This window comes from Triticum dicoccoides, chromosome 1B (assembly GCF_002162155.2).
Source record: "Triticum dicoccoides isolate Atlit2015 ecotype Zavitan chromosome 1B, WEW_v2.0, whole genome shotgun sequence".
Classification (NCBI taxonomy): domain Eukaryota; kingdom Viridiplantae; phylum Streptophyta; class Magnoliopsida; order Poales; family Poaceae; genus Triticum; species Triticum dicoccoides.
Window position 1 is genome coordinate 533256955 of NC_041381.1, and position 14217 is coordinate 533271171.

Sequence of the window (14217 nt, forward strand, 5' to 3'; positions counted from 1 at the left end):
CCGGCAGACGAGGGGGCGGGGATCGGGGCGCGGGCTGTGGCGGATCTGGGGGGGGGAGGGGGCGGGGGGCGGGGGCGAGGCGAGGAGGACGGCGAAATCGATTTTTTTGACGTGGGGGTTAAATGGTGGTGCTTTGATTCGTCGGCCTCTGGAGTTTTGTTTTTGTGCTTCCACGATTCGACTCGACGGGGCGCTGCGCTGCGTGGTGCGTCCGTCGGGTCGCTTGGATTGGATTGGAAGACACTGCTCCCGCCCGCCCGCCCGCGCGGCCACCGACCGGTGACCCTATGCGCTGCGCGGGTCGTGCCGCGTGAAATGGCGGCCCTCGAGAAGCTGACCTGTGGGGCAGGCGCATGCCTCTGCCTGCCAGGGGCCCGCGTGTCGGCCAGATCGGATGGAACTTTGGCTGTATATATATGGTGTGGCGATCATGTGTGTGTGTGTGTGTGTGATCTTGCGTTGCTGCCTCGGGTTCTAAGAGGAGCGACAAATAATTTTGCCTAACTTTTCAATTTTGACTTGCTAATGCCACCATGAAGTGCGTGAAATTTCAACAAGAAATCTACCTTCAAATCAAGCACAAGGCTTTATGCATTGTGTTCTGCTTTTCTTTTCACAAGGAACTTGGATCGCTTAGCCCCTGTACAACGGCAGACGCTTACATGGACACTTGAGAGGTCTTCTCCCGAGATTATTGGATTGCTTCTGGTGCTAGTCGGTGCTTGCACAAAAGGAGTGCTCTCTCAACGTCATGCAGAAGGGAGGCGGAAGCAACTGAAGCACTTTTGCCTGGAAGCTCTGCATTCCAAGACGACATTATTACGATGCATCGCTGCTCTTTTTCTTTAAGTACATGTGCGTAAGCATCCACCATTGTACAAGGCCTTAGGGTGTACTCATTCGGTGTGTAAGTATGATTTGTAACTTGTGTCGACCCACTTTGCAAAGCACGTTTATTGTGATGGCAAAAAGGAAAAAAGATGTACCCAAACAATGTTGAGTGTGCGAAAACCATGACCTGAGAGATGCGGCGAGCTTTCGAAAACCACTATACCGTAGGAGGGCTCTCAGAGCCAGTTACAAGCAAAAGCTAGATCAGATGCTTGCAACAAACATCCAATCTACTTTACCAAATGTTCATTCTCGTTTCAGTGCATGTAAGGAGGAGAAAAGGGAACAATGTATGCAGTGCCAAGCATACATGAAGTGTGTGAAATTTCCACAATTGACTTGCTAATGCCACCATGAAGTGTGTGAAAAATTCCACAAGGAAACTACCTTCAAACCAAGCACAAGGCTTTATGCATTATATTGTGTTTTCGTTCCACGAGGAACTTGGATCGCTTAGCCCCTATACAACTGTGGATGCTTACACGGATGACGCCTCAGAGGTCTTTTCCTGAGATTATTGGATTGAACGGGTGCCTAAGAAGCGAGGAAGAGGCAAAGGTTGGCTTCCGGTGCCAGCCGCTGCTTGCACAAAAAGAACTACTCTCTCAAAGTCATGCGGAAGGGGGGCAGGAGCAACTAAAACACCTTTGCCTAGAAGCTCTGCATTGCAAGGCGGTGTTATTTGCGACGCGACGCTGCTCCTTTCCTTAAGCACATGTGCATAAGCATCCACCACTGTACAAGGCCCTAGGATGTGGTTATCGATGTGTAAGTATGACGTGTAACTTGTGTCGACCCACCTTTCAGAACGCGTTTATTATGATCGCAAAAATGTTGGGTGTGCGAAAACCTTGACATGAGAGCGGCGAGCTTTCGAGAACCACTATAACCGCACGAGGGCTAGTCAGTTGCAAGCAAAAGCTAGGTCAGATGCTTACAACTATCACTCAAACCACTTTACCAATGTTCATTCTGGTTGGGAAGGAGGAGAAAAGGAACATGTATGCAGCGCCAAGCATAAGCAATCGGCGGCCTCGGCCATTCTTTTTTATCGAATGGAGGGGAGAAAAGGGAACATCACTGGCTTCCTTTCAACTCCACGACGAACGCCCTTTGTGTGGGTGGTGGTCACGCAGCCTCCATGCCACCATGGCTTGCAAATGTTAAGTTGCCGGATTCTTTTGCTAGTGCTGTTGCAGCACGCAAAAGGTTGCTCCGCGGACGGTCAAATCGAAACACTCCGGTGAGGTTACCGGCCGAGCGGCGGCTAACGGCGTCTGGGTCCGTCAAGTGTGACGCTGGCCCAACTAACGCAAGTGCCTCCAAACAAACAGCTCATGCCCAGACGAGACCGGTTCTGGACAACTAGACCAGTTCCGTGTCAATGGCCCATGGCACATGCAAGGCTTAGTCCTTAAGACTCCAATATTGTGAAGGAAGTTTATCATTCGCTGTTTTTTTCTTCTAAATAATAGAAGCTTCAAAGACTGCTTCATGGAGAAATCTCATCAATGGTTTAAATAAGCGTGTGGAAATAGCCATCACAAAGCTCCAATAACAATTTTGCTTATGCTAAAAGAAACATGAATTTTAGGGCTGAGAAGCACTTGAAATGCCCACCAAATAAGATTCTTCCAGCTAATGGAGGCATTCAAAATGATGCGTAGATACGGAGAAGCAATCAGCATGCCAAAATAGCGACAAATGAAAAGATAACAGGCATCATACTCAAGATCCAGACTGGCTAATAATATCCCTGCGTGTGCATGGTGCGCAGCTCCAGAAATACTAGCACAGCACAGGCTAGCAAACACACATGACACAAGGACGCAAATGGCATCTTCAAAGTCATAATTCATCGCAGGTACGACTCGAAATTCAAAAGTGCACCTCATAATTAACTGAATCCAACATAACATAACAAAGGCATAGCAGCTATGCAGGCAAAAAGTAGACAACCTTGATGTCCTGAGATAACATCCTATCACACCGGTCTGAAATACAACTTTCACAAAATTTTCCTTCAGTAGAAAAAGCCTAGCACTTTGCCACCAACGTTCTTCCTCCTGGCTTCCTCGTGATCCATGATGCCAGCAGAGGTTGTCAGGACGATGTAGCCAAACTGCAGTTCAAACAGATAAACTTGGTTATAATGATGGTGGTAGTTACTTGGAAGAGTCGTAGTTCACAGTTCATGACCACAAAATATGGCAATGCTACACAGTTTGCAGTGAAATAAACAAGCATAGCATAATAAAGTAGCAAAGAAGCTGACCTGACGAGATGGAAGGAGCCTGGCGGTCCATCCCTCGATCTCCTTGACACCAACATCAAAGCGGGGGCTGATGACTCCACACTTGTTCAGTCTGCCGTTCAACTCCACAACAATCTTGCCAGATCTGTGGTCATCAACATACTCAAACTCACCAATGTAACCTGCAGATAAGAGAGGCAGTAAGTAATCCATGCTATGGAATAGTTGCATATAGAACATGGCTGAAATGGAACTAACCGTGCTTCTGCATGACGATGAGGAACTTGATGATCACTTTTGAGGAGGGCCTGATCATCACCTGCCTCTTGCCACGCTTCTCAGCGTTGTACATGCTCTTGAGAGCATCGTTCAGGACGCTAACCCTCACCATCCTTGCCTAACCTACAGAGATAGGCACAAAGATTACTAAGGTCACCTTACATTCCACATATTTCTGCTGAGGAGTTCAAAACAACATAGTCAAATGCAAAGAGGAAGAGTGGCAAGACTCGTTTCCAAATAGCTGATAAACTAGCAACGAGTGACACTGTGACATACAGAAAATGGATGACAAGCTGTGACATACAGAAGTATGTGCAGCACATGGAATAAACTAGGTGGAATCCCATTAAGCATCTAAATCATCATGGTTGACAAGATTGGTAACGAAACAAAAAATGGCAAAGGTAAACATCTGAGGTTCCCATTAAGCATCTAAATCATCATGGTTGACAAGATTGGTAACGAAACGAAAAATGGCAAAGGTAAACATCTGAGGTTTGTCTGGCACCACTACTTCAGACTACACCTACTTGGGACATACTAATACAGAAGCAGGCCTCAAACTTAAACAGAAGGACAGACAGTCATGTAAATGGTTCCTAAAGTGCACATGAAACACATATAATTGACAGTAAAGTGCCACGCCTAGCAAAGCATACCACAACAGCTAAACATGCCACAAACCAACCTAATTCAGATAAACATTTGGTTTCCCACTATGGAACGTTTTGGAAGAACTCGGCAGCAATTGTACGAACAGATGTCACAGATCAGTACCCCGCGTCTTTGATCCGCAACAGAACATATTTCGTTATTCAATCTCTATGATGGCAAAAACACGCCCAATAATTTGACTAGTACCATTCACGGGATGAAACTACGGGATCTAATCTAGACAGTCGCAGCGGACTGGTGATCCTGGAATCTAGAACATCTTAATTCATCATCACACCGGAAGCTGCACTTGTTTTGCACCGGATAGACCAAACAAGCAAGAACATGCGATTAAACAACTACCAAAACCAAGGATCTGATCAGTAACAGCGGACACAACAGCACAGAGGGAGCAAACACCTTCAACACCTGCCCTAGCCCGAAGGATCTCCACACGCGAGGGGGCAAGGAGGGGAGGGAGAGGGGGCCGATGACCCGCGGGGGACGTACCTCGTGGGGGAGAGAAGCGGGGAGCTCTCTGCTTTGGTGGGGTGGCGGCGGGGAGGCGAGGGCGAGGGAGGAAGGCGACGGCGGGTAGAGAAACAGCCCGAGGTAGGGTTTTGAGGTGTTAAAAAAGGAGAGCGGATGGGTGTGCGTCCGTTGGATCTCGGTTGGACGGTGGTCGATCGCCTCGAGGCGTGGGTGCCCTAGATGGATGCGGGCGCGTTTTGCGGTTTGGCCCTTTGGTGCTTGGATATTTGAGCAACGGGTCGTGGTGAGGAGAGATGAAATGACAATTCACTTGGGAGTGTTTTTTTTAACACAATACAACGTCAGATGCCCACGTACACGCACATATACTCACCCATATGAACATATGCACGTACACCCTACTCCTATGAGCACCTCTGAGTCTTCTGAACGAACATCGTCAGAAAGACTGGAAATAAATCAGGAAAATGTGAGCACCAGTACCAAGTTTAGGACCAATCCTGATGGGATGGTTCTACCACAAGAAACCTAACCATCTGAGTTATGCTCATATCCCAATTCACTTAGAGTGGTTGATAAGTCGATCTTATCTTAGCCGCACCACACGTAATCTATAGAAGGCAAAAAAATTTATGTAAAACGAATTGCCTCTTGGTTTTATGTCTAATAACTAAATATCCCTCAATATATGTTGAGAGATGTTGTTGCTAATCATCTCTTAGTTAAGATATGACACTCCTAACATGTCACTACTGTACACACCTTCTACACAGTCATGCACAGTAAAGTAGAATGATTTCACCACAAACAGACTCTTTGATTCATAACATTCCACCAAAATGGAATAGGGAAAATTAAGCACATGGTAGGATTGCATGTGTAAAACTGAGGAATATAAAAACAAATAAATTTGCAAAGTTTTGTGTTTGATTCAAAGAAATAGGAAAAACACGTGGTTCCTAAAGGCATAGTCAATTTGTACAAAGATAAGATTATTTTTTTGCCAAAAAAGTAACATTAAGTTGATACTATGTTAGTTATGGTCTTTGCCTTGATCTCTCTTCATAGCAATGTAAAAATGAGGTTGGAGTGGATTCCTATAGCAAATTCTTTGTATCAAATGAATGGATAATGCAATCATAGGGAAAAGATCAATTTTGTATGAATCAAAGAGTTCCTAGTTATGGGAAGCCCCTGGACAACAAGAGCAGTATAAATAGGCATGGGTGGTCCAGGCCCCTAAGGTTTTATCTTAAATTGAACATTGAGGCGTGCCTCCAGGGTGGAAAGGGTGTAATGGAGGAGGTAATGAGACAATAATTTGGGAGCTTTTGTAACAGTGTGTAACATCATGATTGTAACGCTCTGAATCCGATGTGCGAGGTGTCTTCCAGTCATTCGTCGTTGTTGACATGTCATTCGCTTGCGTGTTGCATCTTTGCATGTGGTCATGTGCATTGCATCATCATGTTTTTCAAAACTTGCATCTGGTCTCTTTTTTCGTTGTCCGTTTCATCATCCCACACTCCCACATGCATCTGTCGCCCCTCTCGGACCTTGTTTCGCGAGCGGGAGAAAAACGTTCTCGGAATGGGCCGAGATTTGCCGAGTGGCTTTGGTATATCACCGGTAGACCGCCTGTCAAATTTCGTTCCATTTGGAGGCCGTTTGATGCCCCAACGGTTAACCGTGCAACCGCAAAAGCCCCTCTCATTGCAGCCCAACACCCCTCCACAACAGCCCACTAGCCCATCTAAACCCCTTCCATACTCTCCATCGTTGGATCACAATCGTGTGGGCGAAAACTGTTGGGGAACGTTGCAGAAAATAAAAAATTTCTACGCTTCACCAAGATCAATCTATGAGTTCATCTAGCAACGAGAGAGAGGAGTGCATCTACATACCCTTGTAGATCGCGACCGGAAGCATTCAAGAGAACGGGGTTGAGGGAGTCGTACTCGTCGTGATCCAAATCACCGATGATCCTAGTGCTGAACGGACAGCACCTCCGCGTTCAACACACGTATGGTTGGGGAAGACGTCTCCTCCTTCTTGATCCAGCAAGGGGGAAGGAGAGGTTGATGGAGATCCAGCAGCACGACAGCGTGGTGGTGGATGCAGCAGTGATCTCGGCAGGGCTTCGCCAAGCTTCAGCGTGAGGGAGAGGTGGTGCGTGGGGAGAGGGAGGCGCCAAGAGCATGGGTGCGGCTGCCCTCCCTCCCCCATCTTTATATAGGCCCCCTAGGGGGGGCGCCGGCCCTAGGAGATCCAATCTCCAAGGGGGGCGGCGGCCAAGGGGGGTGGCTTGCCCCCCAAGCCAAGTGGAGGCGCCCCCACCCCTAGGGTTTCCAACCCTAGGCGCAAGGGGGCCCAAAGGGAGGGCGCACCAGCCCACCAGGGGCTGGTTACCCTCCCACTTCAGCCCATGGGGCCCTCCGGGATAGGTGGCCCCACCCGGTGGACCTCCGGGACCCTACCGGTGGTCCCGGTACAATACCGGTGACCCCTGAAACTTTCCTGATGGCCGAAACTTGACTTCCTATATATAATTCTTTACCTCCGGACCATTCCGGAACTCCTCGTGACGTCCGGGATCTCATCCGGGACTTCGAACAACTTTCGGGTTACTACATACTCATATCTCTACAACCCTAGCGTCACCGAACCTTAAGTGTGTAGACCCTACGGATTCGGGAGACATGCAGACATGACCGAGACGCCTCTCCGGTCAATAACCAACGGCAGGATCTGGATACCCATGTTGGCTCCCACATGCTCCTCTATGATCTCATCGGATGAACCACGATGTTGAGGATTCAATCAATCCTGTATACAATTCCCTTTGTCAATCGGTACGTTACTTGCCCGAGATTCGATTGTCGGTATCCCAATACCTCGTTTAATCTCGTTACCGGCAAGTCACTTTACTCATACCATAATGCATGATCCCGTGACCAGACACTTAGTCACATTGAGCTCATTATGATGATGCATTACCGAGTGGGCCCAGAGATACCTCTCCGTCATACGGAGTGACAAATCCCAGTCTCGATTCATGCCAACCCAACAGACACTTTCGGAGATACCCGTAGTGCACCTTTATAGTCACCCAGTTACATTGTGACGTTTGGCACACCCAAAGCACTCCTACGATATCCGGGAGTTGCACAATCTCATGGTCTAAGGAAATGATACTTGACATTTGGAAAAGCTCTAGCAAAACGAACTACACGATCTTTGTGCTACGCTTAGGATTGGGTCTTGTCTATCACATCATTCTCCTAATGATGTGATCCCGTTATCAATGACATCCAATGTCCATAGTCAGGAAACCATGACTATTTGTTGATCAACGAGCTAGTCAACTAGAGGCTCACTAGGGACATGTTGTGGTCTATGTATTCACACGTGTATTACGATTTCCGGATAACATGAATAACAGACAATTATCATGAACAAAGAAATATAATAATAACCATTTTATTATTGCCTCTAGGGCATATTTCCAACAGTCTCCCACTTGCACTAGAGTCAATAGTCTAGTTACATTGTGATGAATCGAACACCCATAGAGTTCTGGTGTTGATCATGTTTTGCTCTAGGGAGAGGTTTAGTCAACGGATCTGCTACATTCAGGTCCGTATGTACTTTACAAATATCTATGTCTGCATCTTGAACATTTTCACGAATGGAGTTGAAGCGACGCTTGATGTGCCTGGTCTTCTTGTGAAACTTGGGCTCCTTGGCAAGTGCAATAGCTCTAGTGTTGTCACAGAAGAGTGCGATCGGCCCCGACGCATTGGGTATGAGTCCTAGGTCGGTGATGAACTCCTTCACCCAGATTGCTTCATGCGCTGCCTCCGAGGCTGCCATGTATTCTGCTTCACATGTAGATCCCACCACGACGCTTTGCTTGCAACTGCACCAGCTTACTGCCCCACCATTCAAAATATACACGTATCTGGTTTGTGACTTAGAGTCATCCAGATCTGTGTTGAAGCTAGCGTCGACGTAACCCTTTACGACGAGCTCTTCGTCACCTCCAAAAACAAGAACATATCCTTAGTCCTCTTCAGGTACTTCAGGATATTCTTGACCGTTGTCCAGTGTTCCTTGCCGGGATTACTTTGGTACTTTCCTACCAAACTTACGGCAAGGCTTACATCAGGTCTCATACACAGCATGGCATACATAATAGACCCTATGGCTGAGGCATAGGGGATGACGCTCATCTCTTCTATATCTTCTGCCGTGGTCGGGCATTGAGCCGAGCTCAATCTCACACCTTGCAATACAGGCAAGAACCCTTTCTTGGACTAATCCATATAGAACTTCTTCAATATCTTATCAAGGTATGTGCTTTGTGAAAGACCTATGAGGCGTCTTGATCTATCCCTATAGATCTTGATGCCTAATATGTAAGCAGCTTCTCCAAGGTCCTTCATTGAAAAACACTTATTCAAGTAGGCCTTAATGCTGTCCAAAAGTTCTATATCATTTCCCATCAAAAGTATGTCATCTACATATAATATGAGAAATGCTACAGAGCTCCCACTCACTTTCTTGTAAACGCAGGCTTCTCCATAAGTCTGCATAAACCCAAACGCTTTGATCATCTCATCAAAGCGAATGTTCCAACTCCGAGATGCTTGCACCAGCCCATAAATGGATCGCTGGAGCTTGCATAGCTTGTTAGCATTCTCGGGATCGACAAAACCTTCAGGCTGCATCATATACAGTTCTTCCTTAAGATAGCCATTAAGGAATGCCGTTTTGACGTCCATTTGCCATATCTCATAATCAAAGTATGCGGCAATTGCTAACATGATTCGGACGGACTTCAGCTTCGCTACGGGAGAGAAAGTCTCATCGTAGTCAACCCCTTGAACTTGCTGATAACCCTTAGCTACAAGTCGAGCTTTATAGATGGTAACATTACCATCCGCGTCCATCTTCTTCTTAAAGATCCATTTATTTTCTATCACTCGCCGATCATCGGGCAAGTCTGTCAAAGTCCATACTTTTTTTTCATACATGGATTCTATCTCAGATTGCATGGCTTCAAGCCATTTGTTGGAATCTGGGCCCGCCATCGCTTCTTCATAGTTCGAAGGTTCACTGTTGTCTAACAACATGATTTCCAGGACAGGGTTGCCATACCACTCTGGTGTGGAACGTGTCCTTGTAGACCTACGAAGTTCAGTAGTAACTTGATCCGAAGTACCTTGATCATCATCATTAACTTCCTCTTCAGTTGGTGCTGGCACCACAGGAACATCTTCCTGAGCTGCGCTACTTACCAGTTCAAGAGGTAGTACTTCATCAAGTTCCACTTTCCTCCCACTTACTTCTCTCGAGAGAAACTCTTTCTCCAGAAAGGACCCGTTCTTGGCAACAAAGATCTTGCCGTCGAATCTGAGGTAGAAGGTATACCCAATGGTTTCCTTAGGGTATCCTATGAAGATGCATTTTTCCGACTTGGGTTCGAGCTTTTTAGGTTGAAGTTTCTTGACATAAGCATCGCATCCCCAAACTTTTAGAAACGACAGCTTAGGTTTCTTCCCAAACCATAATTCATATGATGTCATCTCAACAGATTTAGACGGTGCCCTATTTAAAGTGAATGTAGTTGTCTCTAGAGCGTATCCCCAAAAAGATTGTGGTAAATAGGTAAGAGACATCATAGATCGCACCATATCCAATAAAGTGCGATTACGATGTTTGGACACACCGTTACGCTGAGGTGTTCCAGGCGGCGTGAGTTGTGAAACGATTCCACATTTCCTTAAGTGCGTACCAAATTTGTGACTTAAATATTCTCCTCCACGATCTGATCGTAAGAACTTTATCTTTCGGTCACGTTGATTCTCTACCTCATTCTGAAATTCCTTGAACTTTTCAAAGGTCTCAGACCTGTGTTTCATCAAGTAGACATACCCATATCTACTCAAGTCGTTAGTGAGAGTGAGAACATAACGATATCCTCCGCGAGCCTCAACGCTCATTGGACCGCACACATCAGTATGTATGATTTCCAATAAGTTAGTTGCTCGCTCCATTGTTCCGGAGAACGGAGTCTTGGTCATTTTGCCCATGAGGCATGGTTTGCATGTGTCAAATGATTCATAATCGAGAGACTTTAAAAGTCCATCAGCATGGAGCTTCTTCATGCGCTTGACACTAATGTGACCAAGGCGGCAGTGCCACAAGTATGTGGGACTATCGTTATCAACTTTACATCTTTTGGTATTCACACTATGAATATGTGTAACATGACATTCAAGATTCATTAAGAATAAACCATTGACCATCGGGGCATGACCATAAAACATATCTCTCATATAAATAGAACAACCATTGTTCTCGGATTTAAATGAGTAGCCATCTCGTATTAAACGAGATCCAGATACAATGTTCATGCTCAAAGCTGGCACTAAATAACAATTATTGAGGTTTAAAACTAATCCCGTAGGTAAATGTAGAGGTAGCGTACCGACGGCGATCACATCGACCTTGGAACCATTCCCGACGCGCATCGTCACCTTGTCCTTCGCCAGTCTCCGCTTATTCCGCAGCTCCTGCTTTGAGTTACAAATATGAGCAACCACACCGGTATCAAATACCCAGGAGCTACTACGAGTACTAGTAAGGTACACATCAATTACATGTATATCACATATACCTTTGGTGTTGCCGGTCTTCTTGTCCGCTAAGTATTTGGGGCAGTTCCGCTTCCAGTGTCTGCTTCCCTTGCAATAAAAGCACTCAGTCTCAGGCTTGGGTCCATTCTTTGGCTTCTTCCCGGCAACTGGCTTACCGGGCGCGGCAACTCCCTTGCCGTCCTTCTTGAAGTTCTTCTTACCCTTGCCTTTCTTGAACTTAGTGGTTTTATTCACCATCAACACTTGACGTTCCTTTTTTATATCTACCTCTGCTGATTTCAGCATTGAATATACCTCAGGAATGGTCTTTTCCATCCCCTGCATATTGAAGTTCATCACAAAGCTCTTGTAGCTCGGTGGAAATGACTGAAGGATTCTGTCAATAACCCCGCCATCCAGGAGATTAACTCCCAGCTGAGTCAAGTGGTTGTGCAACCCAGACATTTTGAGTATGTGCTCACTGATAGAACTATTTTCCTCCATCTTACAACTGAAGAACTTGTCGGAGACTTCATATCTCTCGACCTGGGCATGAGCTTGAAAAACCATTTTCATCTCTTCGAACATCTCATATGCTCCATGTTGCTCAAAACGCTTTTGGAGCCCCGGTTCCAAGCTGTAAAGCATGCCGCACTAAACGAGGGAGTAATCATCAGCACGAGACCGCCAAGTATTCATAATGTCTTGGTTCTCTGGGATGGGTGCTTCACCTAGCGGTGCTTCTAAGACATAATCTTTCTTCGCAGCTATGAGGATGATCCTCAGGTTCCGGACCCAGTTCGTATAGTTGCTGCCATCATCTTTCAGCTTGGTTTTCTCTAGGAACGCATTGAAGTTGAGGTGGACATGAGCGTTGGCCATTTGATCTACAAAAGATTTTTAGACTAAGTTCATGATAATTAAGTTCATCTAATCAAATTATTCAATGAACTCCCACTCAGATTAGACATCCCTCTAGTCATCTAAGTGATACATGATCCGAGTCGACTAGGCCGTGTCCGATCATCACGTGATACGGACTAGTCATCATCGGTGAACATCTCCATGTTAATCGTATCTTCCATACGACTCATGTTCGACCTTTCGATCTCTTGTGGTCCGAGGCCATGTCTGTACATGCTAGGCTCGTCAAGTTAACCTAAGTGTTTATGCATGTGTAAATCTGTCTTACACCCGTTGTATGTGAACGTTAGAATCTATCACACCCGATCATCACGTGGTGTTTCGAAACAACGAACTTTCGCAACGACGTGCAGTTAGGGGGAACACTTTCTTGAAATTATTATGAGGGATCATCTTATTTACTACCGTCGTTCTAAGTAAACAAGATGCAAAAACATGATAAACATCACATGCAATCAAATAGTGACATGATATGGCCAATATCATATAGCTCCTTTAATCTCCATCTTCGGGGCTCCATGATCATCTTCGTCACCAGCATGACACCATGATCTCCATCATCATGATCTTCATCATCGTGTCTCCATGAAGTTTCTCGCCAACTATTACTTCTACTACTATGGCTAACGGTTTAGCAATAAAGTAAAGTAATTACATGGCGTTTAATCATTGACACGCAGGTCATACAATAAATAAGACAACTCCTATGGCTCATGCCGGTTGTCATACTCATCGACATGCAAGTCGTGATTCCTATTACAAGAACATGATCTCATACATCACATATATATCATTCATCACAACTTTTGGCCATATCACATCACAAGGCACATGCTGCAAAAACAAGTTAGACGTCCTCTAATTCTTGTTGCATGTTTTTACGTGGCTGCAATAGGGTTCTAGCAAGAACGTTTTATTACCTACGTAAAAGCCACAACATGATTTGCCAACTTCTATTTACCCTTCATAAGGACCCTTTTCATCGAATCCGCTCCAACTAAAGTGGGAGAGACAGACACCTGCTAGCCACCTTATGCAACTAGTGCATGTCAATCGGTGGAACCTGTCTCACGTAAGCGCACGTGTAAGGTCGGTCCGGGCCGCTTCATCCCACGATACCGCTGAAGCAAAATAAGACTAGTAGTGGCAAGAAAGTTGACAACATCTACGCCCACAACAAATTGTGTTCTACTCGTGCAAAGAGAACTACGCATAGACCTAGCTCATGATGCCACTGTTGGGGAACGTTGCAGAAAATAAAAATTTTCTACGCTTCACCAAGATCAATCTATGAGTTCATCTAGCAACGAAGAGAGGAGTGCATCTACATACCCTTGTAGATCACGAGCGGAAGCATTCAAGAGAACGGGGTTGAGGGAGTTGTACTCGTCGTGATCCACCGATGATCCTAGTGCTGAACGGACAACACCTCCGCGTTCAACACATGTACGGTTGGGGAAGACGTCTCCTCCTTCTTGATCCAGCAAGGGGGAAGGAGAGGTTGATGGAGATCCAGCAGCACGACGGCGTGGTGGTGGATGCAGCAGTGATCTCGGCAGGGCTTCGCCAAGCTTCAGCGAGAGGGAGAGGTGGTGCGTGGGGAGAGGGAGGCGCCAAGAGCATGGGTGCGGCTGCCCTCCCTCCCCCCTCTTTATATAGGCCCCCTGGGGGGCGCCGGCCCTAGGAGATCCAATCTCCAAGGGGGCGGCGGCCAAGGGGGGTGGCTTGCCCCCCAAGCCAAGTGGAGGCGCCCCCACCCCTAGGGTTTCCAACCCTAGGCGCAGGGGGGCCCAAAGGGGGGGGGGCGCACCAGCCGACCAGGGGCTGGTTCCCCTCCCACTTCAGCCCATGGGGCCCTCCGGGATAGGTGGCCCCACTCGGTGGACTCCCGAGACCCTTCCGGTGGTCCTGGTACAATAACGGCGACCCCCGAAACTTTCCCGATGGCCGAAACTTGACTTCCTATATATAATTCTTTACATCCGGACCATTTCGGAACTCCTCATGACATCTAGGATCTCATCCGGGACTCCGAACAACTTTCGGGTTACTGCATACTCATATCTCTACAACCCTAGC

The 14217-nt window shown here is 46.6% G+C and overlaps 2 protein-coding genes across 3 annotated transcripts in view; both read right to left on the reverse strand.

The window, feature by feature from the left end:
- Positions 1-139, reverse strand: part of LOC119347641 (ras-related protein RABE1c-like) — a 3005-nt gene extending 2866 nt beyond the window's left edge. Inside the window, exon 1 of the mRNA XM_037616239.1 lies at positions 1-139. The gene's annotated coding sequence lies outside the window, so the exon portion shown is untranslated.
- Positions 140-2725: 2586 nt separating this feature from the next.
- Positions 2726-4728, reverse strand: LOC119347653 (40S ribosomal protein S15a-1). 2 transcript variants are annotated; one of them, XM_037616245.1, is made up of 4 exons: positions 4592-4728; positions 3404-3547; positions 3167-3327; positions 2726-3013 (listed from the first exon to the last, which is right to left on the reverse strand). In XM_037616245.1, exons 2-4 carry the CDS (start codon positions 3534-3536, stop codon positions 2915-2917), a joined length of 393 nt encoding a protein of 130 aa, XP_037472142.1. In that variant the 5' UTR covers positions 3537-3547; positions 4592-4728; the 3' UTR covers positions 2726-2914. The 2 variants fall into 2 exon arrangements, with proteins under 2 accessions (XP_037472142.1, XP_037472145.1); XM_037616248.1 differs by having other exon boundaries at positions 3404-3542; positions 4592-4709.
- Positions 4729-14217: the final 9489 nt, after the last annotated feature.